Source organism: Brachyhypopomus gauderio, chromosome 1, assembly GCF_052324685.1.
Source record: "Brachyhypopomus gauderio isolate BG-103 chromosome 1, BGAUD_0.2, whole genome shotgun sequence".
NCBI classification, from domain to species: Eukaryota; Metazoa; Chordata; class Actinopteri; order Gymnotiformes; family Hypopomidae; genus Brachyhypopomus; species Brachyhypopomus gauderio.
In genome coordinates, this window is record NC_135211.1 from 51,436,173 (window position 1) to 51,461,486 (window position 25,314).

The window sequence follows — 25,314 nt, forward strand, 5'->3', positions numbered from 1 at the left end:
AAACCCTAGTCACACAGACCAGCGCTAAAAGATAGGGATCTCAGACACACACACCCGTAGTCTCACACACACACACACACACACACACACACACACACACACACACACTCCCCTGAACAGCGCACACACACCCCTAGTCACACACACCCACTCCCCTGAACAGAACAACGCACACACCCCTAGTCACACACACCCACTCCCCTGAACAGAACAACGCACACACCCCTAGTCACACACACCCACTCCCCTGAACAGCACACATACATACCCCCTAGTCACACAGACCGCGCATGCGCACACAAATATGCTTACTTTGAGTAACTTCAAACAGTTAACAAAACTCTGATGAACCAATGAGGAGGCATTCTCAACACACCAATCCGAGGTGCGTGTTTAGAGCGCGAGTATTTAAAGAGAGAGAGGGGGAACGTTTCCTTGAGGAGCCAACATGCATTCGACTGTGGTATTGTCCATACAAACCATTTTTTTCCTGAGTGAGGCCCCATACTGACTTGAAGTAACTCTGAGGGTCCTCGGCACGCTGAGTTGACCTCGTCACCTTTCCCTCAATGAATTAACTCAGGTCTTCCCACACACACACACACACACACATACACACACACACACACACACACACACACACACACACACACACCGATGCACTCGCACATGACCTTGACTCACGCTGTAGGGAAACCTCCGTCCACTGCCCGCGACACACACACACACACACACACACGCGCCCCCTAGTCACACACTCCCCTAGTCACACAGAACAGCGCACACACAAATATGCCTACTTCAAAGTAGCGTACTTCAAACAATTAACAAACTCTGATGAACCAATGAAGAATCATTCTCAACCGAGTTAAACCACACTGTATAAACATTAAAATTACCTCTTTTAAAATTTTATGTAGAGAACTTGTTAAACTATCAAGTTTATAATGACAATCTTAAAACAATGTAAATATATGTAAAAGATTAATACATTGTTTTATTCACTGTTTTTTTTTTTCTGAAAACATGGAACTCAGATTTCAGTCTCCCTATATCAAAGAAACTGCCATAACTTTTTATCAAATGTTGGAATATCTCCTCAGGAATCACCCGACTCTTTTAAAACATATCCTTTCTAAAGTCTGCAGGAGCCTATGATACATGTTGGGTCATAGTGCTTAATATCCGTTATGTGAAGCTCCACTGTGTAGCAGAGTTTCAGGGAACTTCCTGAAGACTTATGAAAGGCCGTCCTTTAACAGTAAATGTGGGTTTATCAATAAATGTGACAAACCCATAGAAAGTTGCAAAAAAACACTGGACCGAGGCATGAATTGTGCACCAGTTTAACATCAAGTTTAATCTATGTGCATAGCAGTTCACAAAAATTGCTTCTGGGGCAATTTCTTTAACTTTATCTTAAAGTCCTTTAGCGGGAGCCATGACAGTAGTCACAATGTACATCACATTTTTTACATCACAAAGTGCTGCATCTGTTATTTTAAAACACCAAAGACAGATTGGACATTTTGTCGTTCTGAAATATAAAACATCCACAAATCATTACTAAGTTTGGGCCTGCGGTATTTACATAACAAATTATCAGACTGTTGTGCATGACATGAAAATGTCAGTTGTCTTATCTACTCGCCAGTCAAAAATGTAAGCAGATGGAACTTCATCTTTGATTTCATTAAGGCCAGAGGCTGTAATAGCAGAGCCTACAGTTGTAAATAACTCTGAATGTAGTTGGACATCCCAGAAAACAGAGGATGACTGGAGTGGTTAAGACATCATCATACACGGATATTCTCTGTAATTGCCCTTGTTAGTAGATTCTACCCTCATTACAACCTCTAAAAGTGAGCTGTTTACCGTCGAGCAGTGAAGAACATCGAGATCTGGATAGTTGCTATTTTGTGCTGTTAAATCTTTATCTTTTGGTCCCTTAATATGTAGTCCATCATCAATCACACGTTCTACTGTGACTCTACATAGGAAACCTGACCATGAACATGAGCTCACGTTCCTTGTTTTTCTATTGAGTTTTGCATATCTAGTCAAAATTAACCAAACCCTCCAAACACACCTTTCACCAAACAATATGTAACTGAGATGATTGCGGCCAAACATTCTCTTCGTTTAAGGTAAGACACTACAGGTGATAATAGGGTAAAAATGTCATCTAGCAATCACTATGAAACTTACCACATTGATTATTGACATTAAGAGAATTACAAGTTTTCTGAAATGTTATGTTTAAATATGCAACTTAGGCGTTATCTAATTAAATATATGTTAATTTGCATTTATTTCAAAAACAGAAATCTAAACAATGCATAAAGTCAGGTTCAAAATTCTTGTTTTGAGATTCTGAATATCTCTTTATTACTTTATAAATCAGAAAAAACTGTTTACTTACTCTCAATCTAATCATATCATTAGAGCATCCCCAACAATAAAAGGACAAACAACAGCAAAACAGAGCAATGTAATGACTAAGTTTAACTTCAATAAAACGCAATCACAGCGCACACACTGCAACCTGTAGAACTTTTACCTTAGATTGTTGTATGTCTGTCCTGCACAATAGTTCCCCAGTCCTGTTTACAACCTAGTCATCCATCCCTGCTCCATATGTATGTCCCTCACACATTTCCTCATGATGTGTTTTCAGCTTTTTAGCTGTGCTCAGGTTTGCACTTGTGTTTCACGCTGGCAGACGTCTCAGATGCGACAACCTCTGCTTTTGATATTCTGAGTATATCAGGTTCATTACATTGACAGTAAGACTGTGCTCTGATCATATCAGCTTCATTACATTGACAGTAAGACTGGGCTCTGCAGCCACAACCTCTCCATATCAGTCATCATAGCAGAGGCACCTTCACTAAAGGTAGAAATGGCCATACCTGTTGCTGCCTCAACCCTGCATTTACCAACACAATTAAATGTATAGGATATCACTACCTGTTCATCTCCTCACGTTTAATTGGTGTATTTATTTTTTACTTTTACATAACATAGGTATGAGTTTAAAACCTTTAGTCACAAAACATTGTATTCATTCACTTTTATTAATATTTTGTCCATTCTACCACTAAAGAAAAAATCTGTAGGGTAAAACTGACATTATTTAAATGTCATTATATAAAACTGTCTCTATCTCAACCCTGTCCCATACCTGTATTATTTTTGTAAACCTGCATGTCCCAAGACGCGTATATGTATATACAGGTTTGCGGTACCCATCTCTTTCACACAGACTGCACTCTTAAAACAAACTGCTGCAAAATCCGTGGTCTGATATTAATTTTAAGCCCTGTGCCTACACAATTAGGACAAATTAATCCACTAATTAGTTCAAACGCGCTTTGCTGTGCGGCGCATTCGGTCCGACCTGCTATCTAAAGTCTAAATGCGTGTAAGCATTTCATTATCTAATTGATTTTTGCAAGTTTCACCTTGCTTCTTCTCGCAAGTGACAATTGTTGTCTTTTCTGAGAAGCTGTTAAAAGCAATACTTTCGGCGTTTTTATATTATAAAGATACTGAAATGCTAAACCAGAAAGTGTGACCGCATGTGACCACGTGACGCTCTCAGGTTTCACATTCTCAGAAATCGACACCGGCCAACGAGATGTCAAGCTTGCGTTTAAATCACCCTTTTATCCCCCCCCCTTGCGTTTAAATCACCCTTTTATCCCTCCCCCCCCCCCCCCCAGAAGAGCTAGAAGAGGTGGCTGGAGAAAGGGAAACCTGGGCCTCTTTGCTCAGGCTACTGACCCCGCGACCAGGGCCCCAGATAAGAGGATGAGAATGGGCGGATGGATGTATCCTGAATTTTGAACTAAGTGAATGCTGTGTGATGCTGTTTAATTCTCTACATAAGGAATGCCAAAACATGGCCCACATTTGCATTTTACACCTGAGAATATCCCTCTGCAATCTTCACTAAAATTAAGCGACTTAAGAAGTCAATATTTACATTTTTCTACAGTATAGTAAATAATAAATAAAATGAGCTGGAGTTTATGAGTTTATATTCCATATATGCCCCATGAACCGAGCTTGAATTCCTCCAAATGCCGGGGTATGCTTTTAAAACTATGTTCTTTGTCAAAGTGATGAAAAGCTTCAGATGATCTTCCAATCATTATATATTACACTGCACAAATTCATTTCTACTGTGCAATAAATGTGTAAATATTCCAGATAACAACTGAACTGAAAACTGAACTGAAAAAGAAGTATACAGTCTGAACTGTAGTACTGAACCTCAAATATGCGCAATGTCCGAGGGGTTAAACGTGTTGTGCTTCTATGGGGGAAAACGTCACGCTAGTTGATGACAACCTGTGAGAACTTGTTCTTTGAACACTTGCACGTCCGGTACATTGTTTTGGAAGAATATAGTTATGTACATCTAATATTAAATATCTGCAGAACTTTTTTCAAGATATTTTGGATATTTTACCTGTCCTTACCTCGCAGTTGCCTTTGAACTGCGGTTATCTATTACACTTTAGGTCTAAATTCATATCCATACTGTTTAAAAGGTTTTTGAAGTAACGTAATGTTTTGTACTACATTTTCCATATGACTTGTGCAGTTTAATGAAGTTTATATATAGGCTACTTTGCACTTCACTTGCCCGGCTGAAGACCTCTGTCTAAACCTCCTGTTTCTCTATAAAATATGCACAATTAGGGGAGGCCGGGTATGTTTGTAACACTTTTTGCTTCCAGTATGGAAAACACAATATGTATTAGTTAAACAATATACAAGACTCGTGTGGCTTAATGAAATGTGGGAGTGATAGAATTTATAATTATTTTATAACTGTGGGGTATTTTTCTTGTCCGGAATCAACCAGCTTTTTGCTGCCATGGTTCTATGGTGTAACAATTTTGCACTTCACTGCACACACACACACATCAACATTTTTCTCAACTAGGTATTCAACAAGTGTATCAACCACTTTGCAAACATTAATCTGTTTCTTTGTTGAAAGTTTTACTACACAAATGTCTATTATATACACACAGACAAAGCACATGATCGATTTTTACAGCATTGTTGCTCTTAGGCATGAGAACCAACAGTTTACTAATAGACACATGGGGTGTTTCGTTAGAATCTACACACAACTGGGCCAAATGATGCCAATCATGCGACGTTGTTGTTTTGACAACATTCATTTGATTCTTGAAATTTTGTAAACGTTTAACATCATCAGCGTTCATGTTATTAAAAAGTGTAACATCATCCACACTATCGCCAATACAATTATACAACAAATGTGTCAATTCGTAGTACACACGTTCTGACAAACTCCTTTTTGAGTGATTTATGACCCTTGAGTGACAGGTCACCCCCACAACAGGGGCAAGTCTGGGCATATCCTACCCATCTCCACCCAACCACCCCCTTGATTTATAACCCTTGAGTGACATGTTTGATTGACAGGTCACCCCCACAACAGGGGCAAGTCTGGGCATATCCTACCCATCTCCACCCAACCACCCCCCTTGATTTATGACATCTTTGAGTGACATGTTTGATTGACAGGCTATCCCCCACAAGGGGAGGTCTGGGGGTACGCCCCCCACAGTTCACATCCCCTGCCACACCACACCTGTTGGTGCATGACGCCTTGACGTCTATGTCACACAGTTTAGTCAATCAGACACGAGACATTTAAATATGTAGATGTTGTATATAGTATTTAAACCGACACTGCAGTTTATGTGGCTACAGCATTTTAAAATGTCTGCTGTGTGTGGATCAGGCTCTTTTTAGAGATTCAACAGTTACGCCAAGATTTAGTTCTAGTGGTGAAACCAATTTGTTTTTAGCACCAAGGAAGAGACGGTATACCAAAGCATTTGGTCAAATACCTCGCGACCACTTTAGGGATGTTAAAATTAATCTGTTTGATTCTCTGGCTTATGACGTTTGTGGGGTGGTCAAAGAGGATCACAGCCTACCCGAAAGTGCGTTAAAAGAAACAACTCCACATCGTGGGCACACAACATCAAGACAAGGCCAACATGCAGGCCAACGTGTTTGAGGATTTTCATCCAGCAGACCAGCCGGATGCCTGTGAGCGTGTGTGGTATAGAAACTACAGAGGTCCGTGCTTTGAATATACGGAGATCGGCACCGGTCGTAGGTTTGTGGACTACAGCTATGATGAATCAGCTATGGACAACACAGGACCGGACAATAGTATGTTGGCTCTTGGATATGTGAATATGGCCTCCTCATCGGATGAGCAAGTCGATGTTCCAGAAGACACAATCACACATGAGCAGCCCGATGATGTGGACAGCCGAGTGTGTACTACGGCGTTGAAACTGATAAAGTCTGCCGTTGTTGCAATCCTACAACACATCATAGATCGCAAGTTGAAGGAGATGTGTCTCGGTTGTGAGGTGAATCACCCCAGCCAGCGTCGACACACGTGTCTCTTTGAGCCGGATATCTTCTTTTTTGAAAAATACTATAAAGATATAACACAGTCACTGTTCATACCCGAGTTAAGAGAAGCCATAGCGGGTCTTCTAAAGTGTTTTGGAATACAGCTGGCTCTTCAAAAAGTGCAAGGATGTGCTGAAACCGTTGTCTGTGAATTGCGGAGCGAGCCGTACATTGTGGAAAAGCTGCAGGAGCTAAGGAAAAGTCTGGTTGATCAAACATCCGAACAATTCGTCTCTGACGCCGTTGACCATTGGGAAGGCGGTTCAAAGACTCGTAGTGCTGTTTAAGTCGAAAATGGGTCTGGCTTGTGTACGACAGAGTTTGTCAGAACGTGTGTACTACGAATGGACACATTTGTTGTATAATTGTATTGGCGATAGTGTGGATGATGTTACACTTTTTAATAACATGAACGCTGATGATGTTAAACGTTTACAAAATTTCAAGAATCAAATAAATGTTGTCAAAACAACAACGTCGCATGATTGGCATCATTTGGCCCAGTTGTGTGTAGATTCTAACGAAACACCCCATGTGTCTATTAGTAAACTGTTGGTTCTCATGCCTAAGAGCAACAATGCTGTAAAAATCGATCATGTGCTTTGTCTGTGTGTATATAATAGACATTTGTGTAGTAAAACTTTCAACAAAGAAACAGATTAATGTTTGCAAAGTGGTTGATACACTTGTTGAATACCTAGTTGAGAAAAATGTTGATGTGTGTGTGTGTGCAGTGAAGTGCAAAATTGTTACACCATAGAACCATGGCAGCAAAAAGCTGGTTGATTCCGGACAAGAAAAATACCCCACAGTTATAAAATAATTATAAATTCTATCACTCCCACATTTCATTAAGCCACACGAGTCTTGTATATTGTTTAACTAATACATATTGTGTTTTCCATACTGGAAGCAAAAAGTGTTACAAACATACCCGGCCTCCCCTAATTGTGCATATTTTATAGAGAAACAGGAGGTTTAGACAGAGGTCTTCAGCCGGGCAAGTGAAGTGCAAAGTAGCCTATATATAAACTTCATTAAACTGCACAAGTCATATGGAAAATGTAGTACAAAACATTACGTTACTTCAAAAACCTTTTAAACAGTATGGATATGAATTTAGACCTAAAGTGTAATAGATAACCGCAGTTCAAAGGCAACTGCGAGGTAAGGACAGGTAAAATATCCAAAATATCTTGAAAAAAGTTCTGCAGATATTTAATATTAGATGTACATAACTATATTCTTCCAAAACAATGTACCGGACGTGCAAGTGTTCAAAGAACAAGTTCTCACAGGTTGTCATCAACTAGCGTGACGTTTTCCCCCATAGAAGCACAACACGTTTAACCCCTCGGACATTGCGCATATTTGAGGTTCAGTACTACAGTTCAGACTGTATACTTCTTTTTCAGTTCAGTTTTCAGTTCAGTTGTTATCTGGAATATTTACACATTTATTGCACAGTAGAAATGAATTTGTGCAGTGTAATATATAATGATTGGAAGATCATCTGAAGCTTTTCATCACTTTGACAAAGAACATAGTTTTAAAAGCATACCCCGGCATTTGGAGGAATTCAAGCTCGGTTCATGGGGCATATATGGAATATAAACTCATAAACTCCAGCTCATTTTATTTATTATTTACTATACTGTAGAAAAATGTAAATATTGACTTCTTAAGTCGCTTAATTTTAGTGAAGATTGCAGAGGGATATTCTCAGGTGTAAAATGCAAATGTGGGCCATGTTTTGGCATTCCTTATGTAGAGAATTAAACAGCATCACACAGCATTCACTTAGTTCAAAATTCAGGATACATCCATCCGCCCATTCTCATCCTCTTATCTGGGGCCCTGGTCGCGGGGTCAGTAGCCTGAGCAAAGAGGCCCAGGTTTCCCTTTCTCCAGCCACCTCTTCTAGCTCTTCTGGGGGGGGGGGGGGGAGGGATAAAAGGGTGATTTAAACGCAAGGGGGGGGGATAAAAGGGTGATTTAAACGCAAGCTTGACATCTCGTTGGCCGGTGTCGATTTCTGAGAATGTGAAACCTGAGAGCGTCACGTGGTCACATGCGGTCACACTTTCTGGTTTAGCATTTCAGTATCTTTATAATATAAAAACGCCGAAAGTATTGCTTTTAACAGCTTCTCAGAAAAGACAACAATTGTCACTTGCGAGAAGAAGCAAGGTGAAACTTGCAAAAATCAATTAGATAATGAAATGCTTACACGCATTTAGACTTTAGATAGCAGGTCGGACCGAATGCGCCGCACAGCAAAGCGCGTTTGAACTAATTAGTGGATTAATTTGTCCTAATTGTGTAGGCACAGGGCTTAAAATTAATATCAGACCACGGATTTTGCAGCAGTTTGTTTTAAGAGTGCAGTCTGTGTGAAAGAGATGGGTACCGCAAACCTGTATATACATATACGCGTCTTGGGACATGCAGGTTTACAAAAATAATACAGGTATGGGACAGGGTTGAGATAGAGACAGTTTTATATAATGACATTTAAATAATGTCAGTTTTACCCTACAGATTTTTTCTTTAGTGGTAGAATGGACAAAATATTAATAAAAGTGAATGAATACAATGTTTTGTGACTAAAGGTTTTAAACTCATACCTATGTTATGTAAAAGTAAAAAATAAATACACCAATTAAACGTGAGGAGATGAACAGGTAGTGATATCCTATACATTTAATTGTGTTGGTAAATGCAGGGTTGAGGCAGCAACAGGTATGGCCATTTCTACCTTTAGTGAAGGTGCCTCTGCTATGATGACTGATATGGAGAGGTTGTGGCTGCAGAGCCCAGTCTTACTGTCAATGTAATGAAGCTGATATGATCAGAGCACAGTCTTACTGTCAATGTAATGAACCTGATATACTCAGAATATCAAAAGCAGAGGTTGTCGCATCTGAGACGTCTGCCAGCGTGAAACACAAGTGCAAACCTGAGCACAGCTAAAAAGCTGAAAACACATCATGAGGAAATGTGTGAGGGACATACATATGGAGCAGGGATGGATGACTAGGTTGTAAACAGGACTGGGGAACTATTGTGCAGGACAGACATACAACAATCTAAGGTAAAAGTTCTACAGGTTGCAGTGTGTGCGCTGTGATTGCGTTTTATTGAAGTTAAACTTAGTCATTACATTGCTCTGTTTTGCTGTTGTTTGTCCTTTTATTGTTGGGGATGCTCTAATGATATGATTAGATTGAGAGTAAGTAAACAGTTTTTTCTGATTTATAAAGTAATAAAGAGATATTCAGAATCTCAAAACAAGAATTTTGAACCTGACTTTATGCATTGTTTAGATTTCTGTTTTTGAAATAAATGCAAATTAACATATATTTAATTAGATAACGCCTAAGTTGCATATTTAAACATAACATTTCAGAAAACTTGTAATTCTCTTAATGTCAATAATCAATGTGGTAAGTTTCATAGTGATTGCTAGATGACATTTTTACCCTATTATCACCTGTAGTGTCTTACCTTAAACGAAGAGAATGTTTGGCCGCAATCATCTCAGTTACATATTGTTTGGTGAAAGGTGTGTTTGGAGGGTTTGGTTAATTTTGACTAGATATGCAAAACTCAATAGAAAAACAAGGAACGTGAGCTCATGTTCATGGTCAGGTTTCCTATGTAGAGTCACAGTAGAACGTGTGATTGATGATGGACTACATATTAAGGGACCAAAAGATAAAGATTTAACAGCACAAAATAGCAACTATCCAGATCTCGATGTTCTTCACTGCTCGACGGTAAACAGCTCACTTTTAGAGGTTGTAATGAGGGTAGAATCTACTAACAAGGGCAATTACAGAGAATATCCGTGTATGATGATGTCTTAACCACTCCAGTCATCCTCTGTTTTCTGGGATGTCCAACTACATTCAGAGTTATTTACAACTGTAGGCTCTGCTATTACAGCCTCTGGCCTTAATGAAATCAAAGATGAAGTTCCATCTGCTTACATTTTTGACTGGCGAGTAGATAAGACAACTGACATTTTCATGTCATGCACAACAGTCTGATAATTTGTTATGTAAATACCGCAGGCCCAAACTTAGTAATGATTTGTGGATGTTTTATATTTCAGAACGACAAAATGTCCAATCTGTCTTTGGTGTTTTAAAATAACAGATGCAGCACTTTGTGATGTAAAAAATGTGATGTACATTGTGACTACTGTCATGGCTCCCGCTAAAGGACTTTAAGATAAAGTTAAAGAAATTGCCCCAGAAGCAATTTTTGTGAACTGCTATGCACATAGATTAAACTTGATGTTAAACTGGTGCACAATTCATGCCTCGGTCCAGTGTTTTTTTGCAACTTTCTATGGGTTTGTCACATTTATTGATAAACCCACATTTACTGTTAAAGGACGGCCTTTCATAAGTCTTCAGGAAGTTCCCTGAAACTCTGCTACACAGTGGAGCTTCACATAACGGATATTAAGCACTATGACCCAACATGTATCATAGGCTCCTGCAGACTTTAGAAAGGATATGTTTTAAAAGAGTCGGGTGATTCCTGAGGAGATATTCCAACATTTGATAAAAAGTTATGGCAGTTTCTTTGATATAGGGAGACTGAAATCTGAGTTCCATGTTTTCAGAAAAAAAAAAACAGTGAATAAAACAATGTATTAATCTTTTACATATATTTACATTGTTTTAAGATTGTCATTATAAACTTGATAGTTTAACAAGTTCTCTACATAAAATTTTAAAAGAGGTAATTTTAATGTTTATACAGTGTGGTTTAACTCGGTTGAGAATGATTCTTCATTGGTTCATCAGAGTTTGTTAATTGTTTGAAGTACGCTACTTTGAAGTAGGCATATTTGTGTGTGCGCTGTTCTGTGTGACTAGGGGAGTGTGTGACTAGGGGGCGCGTGTGTGTGTGTGTGTGTGTGTGTCGCGGGCAGTGGACGGAGGTTTCCCTACAGCGTGAGTCAAGGTCATGTGCGAGTGCATCGGTGTGTGTGTGTGTGTGTGTGTGTGTGTGTGTGTGTGTATGTGTGTGTGTGTGTGTGTGTGGGAAGACCTGAGTTAATTCATTGAGGGAAAGGTGACGAGGTCAACTCAGCGTGCCGAGGACCCTCAGAGTTACTTCAAGTCAGTATGGGGCCTCACTCAGGAAAAAAATGGTTTGTATGGACAATACCACAGTCGAATGCATGTTGGCTCCTCAAGGAAACGTTCCCCCTCTCTCTCTTTAAATGCTCGCGCTCTAAACACGCACCTCGGATTGGTGTGTTGAGAATGCCTCCTCATTGGTTCATCAGAGTTTTGTTAACTGTTTGAAGTTACTCAAAGTAAGCATATTTGTGTGCGCATGCGCGGTCTGTGTGACTAGGGGGTATGTATGTGTGCTGTTCAGGGGAGTGGGTGTGTGTGACTAGGGGTGTGTGCGTTGTTCTGTTCAGGGGAGTGGGTGTGTGTGACTAGGGGTGTGTGCGTTGTTCTGTTCAGGGGAGTGGGTGTGTGTGACTAGGGGTGTGTGTGCGCTGTTCAGGGGAGTGTGTGTGTGTGTGTGTGTGTGTGTGTGTGTGTGTGTGTGAGACTACGGGTGTGTGTGTCTGAGATCCCTATCTTTTAGCGCTGGTCTGTGTGACTAGGGTTTGTGCGCTGTTCCGTTCAGGGTCTGTGTGTTTGTGTGTGTGTGTGTGTCACAGGTGTCTAGGGTTATACGGCCCCGGAGAGTCAACATCAAAGAAGATCAAAATAATGTTTTAATTAACCTTATCAAGCAAAATATCAAAGCACAACTTAATACTCTTTGGTCGTCTTGACGTGATTAATGTGATGATGATGTCATGAGTTGGGGTGGGGAGGGGGAGTGTGGGGGGAAGGGGGGGGGGGGGGGTGGAGGGGGGAGGGGGGAGGGGGTGGAGGGGGAGGGGGGGGGGGTAAGGGTCGGGGTCAACTAGAGGTCAAAGTCGTAAATCACTTTTTGTCATAAGCCCCAATCTATAATCTCTCCCCTGCCTTCTGCTAGGGGTCACCCCAGCCTCCTGGGGAGCCAATCCCTCCCGGGGCCTCTCATCTCAAGGTGGACTCCTCCACCCAACCCAGGAGCGCCAGAGACCGAGGCCCAGAGCACCCCCGACGCGGGCTAGGGAGCAGCCCCAAGGGCCTCCTGGTCACCCCGGGCAGGAGGAAGGATCTCCATCCCCAGCAGGAGCTTTTCAGACCGGAGCCCCATGGTCCCCAAACATCCGGGGGCCCCAGCCCTCTAGGGAGGGGCTCTTCACGACCAGGCTCCGGTCACCCCACAACACAAGGGGGCTCCTGCCAGGTGGAGACCCCCACAAGGTCCAGGAACACTGCCAAGGAGAAGCACCTGCACAAAGAACACAACCACACACACACACACACATACACATATATACAAACACAAAACGCAAACGCGCCCTACCCTATTCAGGGCCTCCCTCGGGAGAGATGCCCTCCGTGCCACACCCCATGGCACGGGACCACAGCCGGTCCCCCCCCCAAACACACATTCAAGGGGAAGAGCATGCGTGGAATTACACGCAAACAATTGACAACACGCTGGGACAAAACACGAACACAAAGACTAGACAAACAGAACTTAGTGCGCAGACACTGAACGAACGGGACTGATACTTGCGTGCACTACACATAAACGATGGTGACGCGCCGCTCAGAGTCGCAGTCGCTCCCCACATAAAACACACGACACACGGGGAGCGAGGCGACAGTGACGAGCGGCGAGCGCGTCACACACACAAAACACTTAACATATAACAAACGCACACGCACACGGATCCTCACGTCCGTTCACCTGGACACACTAACACCACACAAGACAAAGAGTATTTCCAGGATGACAGTCCTGTCCCTCGCCGTGCCACTAACACAACACATGGGCACGGCGGATCTCTTCACACAAACAAACAAACAAACAAACACGAAGAGTGTTTCCAGGATGACAGTCCTGTCCCTCGCCGTGCCACTAACACAACACATGGGCACGGCGGATTTTTTCAAACAAACACCACGCAGACAAACACCACGAGACATGACCACGAACGAAGGAGAAAGAAAAAGAGACTCGGCGGCTTCCGAAGGGTGGCTGGTCATTCTGTGACGGGCAGGTGTGAGCAACGAAAAGGAAGCGATCACGCCAAGTCTCAGGAAAAAAGGATGGTTTAATAGAAGTGTGCAAACCAAAAACCCATGCATTAGCTCCAAATTAAGGATATAATGACCAGCGGTCAACTGGTACAAAGACAAGACATATATAGGCAAACAAACGACCCTCAGGTGAGACGGATCACGGGCTCCGCCCACCTGAGGGACGCACATGACGTCACCAAACAACAACAGCCGCTGTGGACAGAGGCGGCCGGTAGGGGGCCGCCTCACCGTGACATTCATCATGGTGATGATAATGACTAGGGCTGGGTATCGATTCAAATTCCAAGAATCGATCCGATTCCGATTCTGAAGATTAAGAATCGATTTATTTCGATTTAATCCGATTTAATCGATTCGATCCAATTCGGGGTTTAGTGTTATTAAAAATGTATTTATTTGAGCCGTTTCCTGACTATGTACAGAAGCAACATGTTAAAACTAGTATTATATCAATATTAGTCAGCAAATAGTTACTGGTAGTTGGTAGTTACTGATGGCTGGAAGACTGGTGAAAAGGGTAATCATAAATCTACCTTCAAGAAAGGTAATCCAGGACAATAAACAGAGGACATCTTTGAGGTGTCTATATCTGCAACAGTGGACTCCTACTGGGACACTAACCAGTGCATTATTATTATGATTGAAATAATTAAGAAGTCACCCAAAAGCTGTTGCTACCAAATGCATTTTTATTTTAAAAGTGCTCACACTTAATAAACTGAAAGTATAAAATGTAAACGTGTATTTTTCTTTAAAGTGAGATTATAAGAACAGAACTCTCACGTTACGGTCCCCGACCCCTCCCTGTTGGGCGTGTGTTAACGTTGTCTGCGTCTACTCGTCTGCGTCTGTGTATCTCCGTGGGTGCGGGTGCGTCTTGTGATAATTCTCACCTGTACCTCGTCTCGTCATCACGTGGGGTTTGTGTGGTTTGTCTACTTAATGTGCGTTTGCGCAGCGTCCTGTGCTCGTTGTTTGAGTCACACATGTTCTATGTAAACGTGTTTTATGTGCGCTGTCTGCGCTTCGGTAAATGTAATAAACGTAACGATTTGGAAAGTGCAAAGGATTCTGTCTCGTCCATCGCTTTGCGCCCAACGTTACAAGAGCATTTTTAACTTTTTTTAACTGTAAAAACACTGAGTAAACTGTCAGTGACATGGACTAACTGTAAATAGTCACTGACACTGGATAAACTGTCCTTCTTTGGACGATCTTTGGACGTACGAATCGATTATCAGATCATCATATGCGAATCGATTATGAATCCGAAAATCGATTTTTTCAACACGGGCCTAATAATGACATTAACACACTGATGTCTCTATATGTGAACATACAGGAAGAGCAGCGCAGAGCTTCACCTCCAATATTACTGTGTTGAAATACATGTAGAGAAAAGGAGAGGAAAAAGTTTGGTGCCATGGTGACACATTGTAAGCAGTTGCTACCATTATTAACAGCATTGCACACAATTTTCTGCAAATGATCACTTACCCATTTCAGAAAACTTTCTTTGGAGTATTTCTCTCTCTTTATTTAGCTGGTCTCTCTCTTCAGTCAGGCTGTTGTATCTGGTCTGCATCTGGTCTCTCTCTAATATCATGTTATTGTATCTGCTCTGTAGCTGGTCTCTCTCTGCAGCCCGGCTGTTGTAATTGTTCTGTAGCAGGTCTTTCTCTACTGTCAGGTTGTTGTAACTGGTCTGAAACTGTTCTTTCTCTTTTGTCAGATTATTGTAACTAGTCTGTAGCTGGTCTCTCTCTGCAGTCAGGCTGTTGTATGTGGTCTGTAGCTGGTCTCTCTCTGCAGTCAGGCTGTTGTATGTGGTCTGTAGCTGGTCTCTCTCAGCAGTCAGGCTGTTGTATGTGGTCTGTAGCTGGTCTCTCTCTGCAGTCAGGCTGTTGTATCTGGTCTGTAGCTGGTCTCTCTCTGCATTCAGGCTGTTGTATCTGGTCTGTAACTTGACCCATATCACTATGATGACAGTCAGCAGGAGAACACACAGCAGTCCCAGACACACTGCAGTCAGTCTGTAGCATCTGCTCCCCGGGCTGTTGGTTTCTGAAAATACATCATATTTTTAAGAATTAAATAAATACATTGCAGTATTTCACATGTTGAACTGGGAGGAGTAGTCAAGACTTCACAAGAATCTCAGACCACAAACAGTGTGTATATGTGTGGGACCAACAGAACCTAATATAATACTATACTAGTTCAGACCACAAACAGTGTGTAAATGTGTGTGACCTACAGAGCCTAATAAACTAATACAGAGCCTAATACCTACAGAGCCTAACTATACTAGTTCAGAAGGTTGCCAGGTCAACCGCAATCACTGTTGGGCCCCTAAACAAAAGCCCTTAATCCTCAATTGCTGAAATTGTATTCAATCTTATTTGTAAGGAGCTTTGTATAAAATTATCTGTTAATAACCTGCATGTGTTAAATGTCCCTAAGGCACTGACATTAGATAGATTTAACTTCATAACTATAATACTTGATTTCATTCCCTTTGTGGTAGACCTGTGTAAGTAACCCCCCCCCCCCCCCCCCCCCTCAATTCAAGGTGCTTCATTGGCATGACAAATATTGCTATATTTGTATTACCAAAGCCTGAACACTTACAATACTTTTAACACTGCACACTGAACAGATAGTTGAGCTCACAGCTCTAAACACTGGAATAAATTAATTAGTTATGTAATAGATAACTTTATGTTGGAAAACGGGTTCAAAAAGGTAAAACTCTGCGGTTCAAAAAGGTAAAACTGGTTGTCTTGAACGCACATGTGTTATCTTCAAAATCATTGAGGATGCAAAGAGAAACCATGGCAACCTGGCAATTCTGTGGCTCGATCTATCAAATGCCTATAGAACAATACCCCACAAGCTAGTGGAGATGACGCTGAAGACCTACCATATCCCAGAGCGATTTCAGAAGCTCCTGCAGTACTACTTCGACAGATTCAACATGTGTTTCACCTGCAGAGAATTCACCACTAACTGGCAGAGACTGGAAGTGGGCATTGTCACGGGCTGTACAATTTCAGTGATTCTGTTTTCCGCAGCGATGAACCTTCTCGTTAAGTCAGCAGAGAAGTTGCGTCGAGATGCAGTACTCGCAAGTGGCGTTCAGATGCTGCCCATTCGAGTGTTCATGGACGACATCACCATAACAGCTAAATGAGTGCCAGAAGGAAGATGGATTTTGGACCATTTGGTGGAGATCACCAATTGGGCAAGGATGGAGTTCAAACCAGCAAAATCCAGAAGCCTTGTACTGAAGAAGGGGCACATTCAGGATCGGTTCCGCTTCAAGATTGGAGAGAACATCATCCCAACTGTCCAAGAGAAACCTGTGAAGTGCTTGAGGAGGTGGTTGGGGAAGGCAGACTATGAAGGAGATGTTTAGCCAAGCAGAAACTTGGATGACATCTCTGGATAAGTGCAGCCTCCTGGGCAAGTATAAGGCCTGGGGGTACCAACATCGGGTTCTCTCCAAATTGCTATGGCCCCTCCCTGTCTATGAGGTACCTGTGTCCACAGTGGAGGGTCTGGAGAGGAACCTGAAAACCTATCTAAGGAGATGGCTGGGCATCCCACGAAGCTTTTGCTCCATTTGCCTTAACAGCACAGGCAGCAAGCGACAGCTGCCAAAAACATGAGTGATGAAAGAATTTAACTCAACTCAACTTTTATTTACATACCAAACAGCCTCAGCTGTGTCAAAGTGCTTTACAGAGCAAAAATAAATTAAAAACAGAAAACATTTTATGCTAAAACAACAGCAACTGTAAGAATAGAAATACTGATAAAATTACTAAGGAAACAGTAAAACAATAAGAACAATAAAATAATTAAAATATATAAAAAATAAAACATTTTATGTTTTAAAACATAAAATGTTATGGGCTAAAAGCCAATGAATACAGTAAAAGTAGGTTTTAAGATGTGTCCTAAAAATAGACAGTGATGAGGCCTGTCTGATATATATTGGAACGTCGTTCCATGATTTCGGTGCAGCAGTTGAGAAAGCTCGATCCCCTCTGAGCTTGAGTTTTACCCTCGACACCTTCAGAAGAAGCTGATCAGCTGACCTGAGGGACCGACTGGGAGCGTGTAGATGGAGGAGCTCCGAGAGGTAAGGCGGGCCGAGTCCATTTAAAGATTTAAAAACAAATAATAGAATCTTAAAATGAATTCTAAAATGCACGGGCAACCAGTGTAGTGAGGCCACTACCAAGAATTTGGTTGGTTCTGGTTTTGATTGCCTGGTCCTTAATCTGGTGAGTGTTAGTGTGTGTGAGTGTGTGTTGGTGAGTTTTAGTGTGTAGTTCAGGACCAGCTGAGTGACGGGGTCATTGTTCTCTTTGCTCAACTCCTGGTACTGCAGAGCTTCATAATGGTTTGAGTAGAGGTTAGTGTGTGTGAGTGTGTGTTAGTGGGACTGCAGAGCTTCATAAAGGTATCAGTGGGGGTCGCTGTGTTTCAGGTGCTTCTACATTTTCACTGCTCTTTTTTGTATTGTTGTCAGTGTTGGGCATTGGCCTAATTCTGTTCAGCATGCATTGTTGGTGGCGTTTTTGTGAGCCTTTAAAACATTTTTACAAAATCTGTGTGTGGAATCTTAGTTGGATGTTTGTCCCATTTGTCAATTTTTTTTTGTATGCAGACCCCACACTTTGCTGCCAAAAAGGGCAATTGGTTTATTTACAGATTCCATTACTTTAAACCAAATTTTGAATTTCTGCAAAGAATTGTGTCATCTTTTTCTCTCAGTTCACTCACTGCCTGATGAAAACTCCAAGAATAACTGATTTAGATGTCTAAATAATCACTGGTTGAGGAGTGACTAGCTTCCTCTGGGCCTAATCTAAATGTGTGTTTTGATTCTAAATCCATGACCAAACAAGGTAAAATACAAAACAGAAAAGTATTGAATTGTGCTAAACGTCATATGTCATGTGACATAGGAAAATGGTGGACATAGTGTCTGAGGTTGAATGAATATTGGTTATGTTTAATAGCCAATTCTAGTTCCTCACACTTTCTGTTTATGTCATGTTGTCATGTAGAATTTGGATCCAATTTTATCTTGAAAATGTTTGGAAATCATTTGTCCAGATGTCAGCCTTCTGAATGGCCAGTGTAGTGAGGCCAGGATAGGAGTTATGTGCTCCCTCTTACGCACTCTAGTTAAAAGTCTGGCAGCAGCATTTTGAACTAACTGTAGACGTCTGAGGGAGGACTGGCTGACTCCAAAATAAAGTGCATTACAGTAATCCAGCTAAGATATAATGAAGGCATGGATTACTGTTTCGAAGGTGACAAAAACACACCAGGCCATCATGCTGTGGGACAGCGAAGACAAGAAAGTACGCCAGGCAGACATCGTCATCAGGACAGGCCGAAAGTGGTCAGCCAGCAGAGCACTAAAGGAAGCAGAGGACAGACTGCATCATGCAGACATTGTTGGTTCAGTAACCCAGGGAAGGCTTGGTGTGGGCTGCTGCACCAAAGCAAGCTGGAACAAAGCAGACCCAAAGGAGAGGCGAAGTTTAGTGCAGAAAGAGGTCCTAAAGGCGGTGGAGGAATGCTGTAGCCATGAACAAACAAGGCAGCTGGATTAGATGGGAGAGCACAAGAGAAAGAGCTCTGACCTGGCAGGACATCTGGAGCATGGAAGGCCACCGGATCAAGTTCCTGTTGTGTTCTATATACGATGTCCTACCTACCCCCTCAAACCTCCATACTTGGGGAATGGTCAAGAGCCCCAGCTGCACGCTCTGCGGGAGGACAGCTAATCTTGAGTATGTCCTCTCCTCATGCCAATCAAACCTAGCCGATGGAAAGTTCCGGTGGTGACTCAACCAGATCCTTGCGCAGTTGGCAGACGAGATCGAGCAAGCTAGGAAAAGATCCAAACAGCTAACTAAAGGGAAATTTTTTAATTTCATCAGGGCAGGAGAAAGTGGAGTAGCAAGAGGGAGGAGCAAGGGGGTCCTGGCCACGTCAAATGACTGTGAGATGCGGGCAGACCTGAAGAAGCAGCTCAAATTCCCAGAGAAGATAGCACACACTAGCCTGAGACCAGACATTGTCCTGTGGTCTAAAGGTACCAAACAGGTGGTGCTTATTGAACTGACTGTTCCCTGGGAGGAGAGGATGGAGGAGGCACACAAGCGTAAGCTGAGGAAATATCAAGCCCTCATCCTCGAGAGCCAGGAAAATGGATGGAAGACCTGGAACCTCCTGGTGGAGGCGGGATGCAGAGGCTTTGCAGGGCAGTCACTTTGGAGATCCCTTGGACTGTTGGGGATCAAAGGGCTGGTCAGGAAGCGGCTGGTAGCCAATACCACCAGGTGGGCAGAGGAGGCATCACACTGGATGCAGCGGGAGGTGCGGTGGAAGAGGCAAAGTTCTGAGGGACCGAAAGACTGAAGACAGAGTTGGGTGGCATTCAGTGGGGGTGGATCCAGAACACTGGACCTGCCGTTGAGCCCCTCTGAGATGTCATGGGCTTAAATCAACAAAACATTTCATAACCCGCTGAAGCCACCAAACTCCTATTCTAGTCGCAGAGACCTGATGGTGCCTTAAGGGAAGGAGACAGGAAGAGCGATGCCACTCGCCCACAGACCGAGGACCGAGTACCTGTAAAGGTGGGCCAGTTCTGATACCCTTATCATATTTTGCATATATACATAATAAACAAACAAAACATTACAAAAAAATTCGTAAGTAAATAATTGATTTAGATGTCTAAATAATCACTGGTTGAGGAGTGACTAGCTTCCTCTGGGCCTAATCTAAATGTGTGTTTTGATTCTAAATCCATGACCAAACAAGGTAAAATACAAAACAGAAAAGTATTGAATTGCGCTTACGTCATATGTTATGTGACATAGGAAAATGGTGGACATAGTGTCTGAGGTTGAATGAATATTGGTTATGTTTAATAGCCAATTCTAGTTCCTCACACTTTCTGTTTATGTCATGTTGTCATGTAGAATTTGGATCCAATTTTATCTTGAAAATGTTTGGAAATGATTTGTCCAGATGTCAGCCTTCTGAATGGCCAATTCTTCATAAAGTTTCTTTTTCATGTTATTCTAGTTATTGCATATTTGGTTTGTTCTGATTGACTCCTCAATTAGTGTCAGTTGCTTGTAGGTGTATTGACCTTATTTTGATCTGAGTGTACATTTAGAATGCTTAAGTTGCACAGTAAAGAATAAAAAATAAAGGGGTTATTTGGATCTTTGTGTAACGAAGTGGCTAGCCAGGGGTGAACTGTGTGAGCCACCACAAGGTTTTGGGATAGATAGGACCCAATTGCTGAGTTGAAATACAATTAGAAGAGGGAACAGGAAGGGGGCAAAAGGAACATCCAGGAGAAGGTAGAGGAGAAAACAAAAGAGGGTTATAGTACAAACGGTTTAGATGGGAAACAGAGAACCAAGAATGCCAGAAGGACTGGCTCTAATACAGTGAGGCACAAGAAAAGACATAAACTGCCCAACAAAAAGAGTAGCAAAAGGAAATCAAGAAAGATGGGAACACACTTGTTGTTGTTTAGATTTAAAAGGAAACAGTTTTTAATAAGGAAGCTTGAGGAAGCTTATTTACATTTACATTTATGGCATTTAGCAGACACTCTTATCCAGAGCAACTTACAAAGTGCTTTACATCTGATCACAGAATTCATCCTAGGTAAGTACAGACAGGTCAGAATTTAAAATACCTTTGAGTCAGACTACTACTAAACTACAGGAGTCAACGTCATTACCTAGTGTTTTGCAAGTTACATGTTTACCAAGAAGCACAATTAACCATAGACAGACATACAATTTAAGAACAACAGCAAGTGCTATCTGCTGAGTTATTGCTCTTTTAAGAACTCAACAAACAGGTGAGTCTTCAGTCTACTCTTGAAGACAGCAATAGACTCTGCAGTCTGAGCAGCTAATGGAAGATCTTTCCACCATCTTGGAGCCAGGACAGAGAATAGTCTGAAGTTTTGTCTTCCATGAGACTTTAAGTGTGGAGTTTCGAGTCGAGCCAAGCTTGAGATTCTGAGTGCTCGCTGTACGGACCGGCTTTTGACCATGGACAGACATCATGTAGGGAGGGGCTAGTCCATTTTTGGCTTTGTAAGCAAGCATCAAGGTTTTATATATGATGCGTGCTGCTACTGGAAGCCAGTCAAGAGAGCGTAGCAGAGGAGTCACATGTGAGAACTTGGGGAGATTGAAGACCAGTCGTGCTGCAGCATTCTGAATTAGTTGTAGAGCTCTGATGACACGTAGAGGAAGACCTGCAAATAGGGAATTGCAGTAGTCCAGCTTTGAGATAACTAGAGACTGCACAAGCACTTGAGTAGCTTCCTGTGAAAGGAAGGGTCGTATTTTCCGTATGTTGCAGAGGAGAAATCTGCAGGATCTGGTCAGCTTTGAAACACGTGTTGAGAAAGACAACTGGTTGTCCAACGTTACAACCAGGCTTCGAGAAGTTTCTGATGGTGTTAACAAGGTGTTCTCAAAGGAAACTGTGAGGTTGTTGTGTGGGTTTGGGGTTCCTGAAATTTGCAGAAGCTCAGTTTTGCTAGGATTGAGCTTCAAGTGGTGAGAAGTCATCCACGAAGCAATATCTGCCAAGCATGCCGAGATACGATCAGAATCCTGGGTGTCAGAATGAGGGAATGAAAGAATTAGCTGGGTGTCATCAGCATTGCAGTGATAAGAGAAATCATGAGACAAAATAATGTCACCAAGGGAACGAGTATATAAAGAGAAGAGAAGAGGGCCTAGGACAGAGCCTTGGGGGACTCCAGTGGAGAGTTTACATGGATTGGATGTGGATCCTCTCCATATTACCTGATAGGAACAGTCTTCTAGATAGACCCCTGTGCTAATTAGTTTGGCAGGTGTGTCCAATTAAAGGCAAGACTACTCAAGAAGGCTGTCCCACATTATTACGCAGCCTACATTTTCTGCCAAAATGGGAAAGAAAAAGGATGTGTCAACTGCTCAGAAGCAACAAATTGTGGAGTGCTTAGGTCAAGGCATGACTACAATCAACATTGCCAAGACACTTCATTGTGATTATCGCACAATCAAGAAGTATGTAGCTGATCGAGAGCACACGTGTGCATGCTGATTGAGGACTCTTTCCAACAGGCAATTATGTCAGGTAAAAAGAGCAGCTGCAAAAATGCCTCGTCACAGCATTGAAGATGCAGGTGCCTCCAACATTCCCAGAACAAAAAGATGCAGGGTCCTTCAGAGCAGCTGTGCGTAAGCCATCCTGTCGACCTCCTCTATCCACTGCAGACAAGCAGAAACAACTCCAGTGGGCCAAACAATACCCGACGACTGAGTTCAAAATTGTTTTGTTCACCAATGAGTGTCGTGCTACGCTAGATGGTCCAGATGGATGGAGTGGAGGATGGCTGGTTGATGGACACTCCATGCAAACAAGACTACGGCACCAACAAGGAGGAGGTGGAGTAATGTTTCAGGCTGGAATCATGGGGATAGATATTGCCGGCCCCTTTAGGATCATTGAAGGGGTAAAGATGACCTCCATGATGTATGTGGAGTTTCACAAACAGCACTTCCTGCCATGGAAGACGAAGCATGCATTCCACAGAAAGATCATTTTGATGTATCATAATGCACCATCTCATGCCGCAAAGAACACATTTGCATCTCTGGCTGCTATGGGCATAAAAGGGGACAAACTTATGGTGTGGCCCCCATGCTCCCCTGACCTCAACCCCATTGAGAACCTCTGGAGCATCATCAGAAGGAGTGTATATGGCTGCAGGAGGCAGTTCATATCTAAGCAACAGCTCTAGGAGGGTATTCTGTCCTCATGCAAAACCATAGAAGCAGATACCACCCAAAACCTCTCCCCTGCTAGGTTGTTGTTGTTGGATGCTGAATTATGGGTTACTGTGCTTCACCTTCAGCTGGTGTTCTGGTACAGGTTCAGTCAGAAACAGATTTTCAGTGTTTATTTCTATGTCCTCAAAAATGTCGATTTGCCGGCCTTTACTGACCCTTGTTTTGTGGTGTGAGTAAAGTGAGCGCATATAGCCATATGCCAGGCTATGCTGTGTTCAGTGACCATGTCTACATGCCTAAATGCAGTTGCTGCCATGTGATTGGCTGATTCGACGTTTGCGTTAATGAGCGGTTGGACAGTTGTACCTAATAAAGTGGCCAGTGAGTGTATATCTCCAGTAAGAATTGTTTTGCTGATTTTAGCTTACAGACTAGACTTGGATACGCTATGTCAGCTGATCTTGGATCTTTTGTTATTTTTTACATTTTCTAAATAAAATAGTTGTAGCATAATATAATTTATACTTACTATCAATACTTGATTTCATAATGTTCAGTTTTCTAAAGTTTATCCCATTTCAAATAAATGGTTACACTTTAAGAACTCATTTGAAACATAACCTCACTCTCTAACTAGAGTCTCTCTCTCTCATTGCTCTCTAATGGTATGAAAAGTTATCTTCCCATTTCAGCTCTTATTTCAGTGGAGATCCAGGAAGTTCTACAGCTGAAATATCTCTGCTGTGTGATCTTGTTGGATGATGAATAAAGTTTGAGTCTGCAGATGTACAGCTAATAACTACCCAACAATCAACTGTCAGTGCAAACCAGTTATAATGTACAATCACTATTAAAGATGTGCCTCTACCACGCTGGCCTTCATCTGAAGTAAATGGATACATGATTGCTGTATCTTACAGTATGTTTTGATTCAAAGACATATGAGAGAGAGAGAGAGAGAGAGAGAGAGAGAGAGAGAGAGAGAGAGAGAGAGAGAGCACATATGAATGTACTGACCTGAGATCTCAGTTTTCTTGTTTCTGGTCTTATGAGTCTCCAGTTCATCCTTCATGTTTTCATATGAATTCTCACTGTCTGAATCAGACCTGTTGTCTTCAGTAACTTCTGTATTTGCATAGATATTCTCATTCATTTCCATTTTCTCTCTCTGTAAAATGAACCAGTTCAAACAGATGAAGGAGTTTGTGTTCAAATTACTTTTGATCAAACTAAAAGAGAATCTGCTGATTAAACACCCTCTATATATGTGTGTTGCAATTGTTCTGAACCCTGACTTCCTCCTTTACTAATGTTTCTTCCTGGGCATCTGCATGCTGCAGAATATACTGTGAATATACTGAACTCAGAGGATTCAAGCAGTTTCTATTTGAGCATGTGGCCCATGCATGTTTCATGCACACAGAGATGTCTCACACCTCATCCAACCCTGTCACAATTTCCATGTTCTTTAACATCAGTCCCAGTATACAGTGTCAATATAGAAGCCCAGTAAAAATACTTCAGCATTTCAGAATGTAGTAGCTTAACACTAGAAATAAAACATAACAATTTTCCATTGTCTCATGCCACTGCTTCCACTTTAACTGTACACACAAGACAATCACCCACTGCTTTAAGGAACACACACGTATTGGCAAGACTTCAGTGTGGTCATAAAGATGCACACATGCCCTCAACTAGTCACTACACATACAGATACAATCCCCCCTAAACCTCGATACACTCTGTATATGGTGAGCTCTAACAGGAAGGAATGTTTCCACAATCTG

At 42.0% G+C, this 25,314-nt stretch overlaps 1 protein-coding gene across 1 annotated transcript in view; it reads right to left on the bottom strand.

The window, feature by feature from the left end:
* The window catches only part of LOC143524712 (uncharacterized), a 38,130-nt gene extending 13,225 nt beyond the window's left edge, over positions 1-24,905 (bottom strand). The window contains exons 1-2 of the mRNA XM_077018284.1: positions 24,542-24,905; positions 15,168-15,734 (exon numbers count right to left, since the gene is read on the bottom strand). Of these exons, the coding sequence (XP_076874399.1) occupies positions 15,168-15,734; positions 24,542-24,683 (709 nt within the window). The 5' untranslated portion in view covers positions 24,684-24,905. The remainder of the gene's footprint in view (positions 1-15,167; positions 15,735-24,541) is intronic.
* Positions 24,906-25,314: the final 409 nt, after the last annotated feature.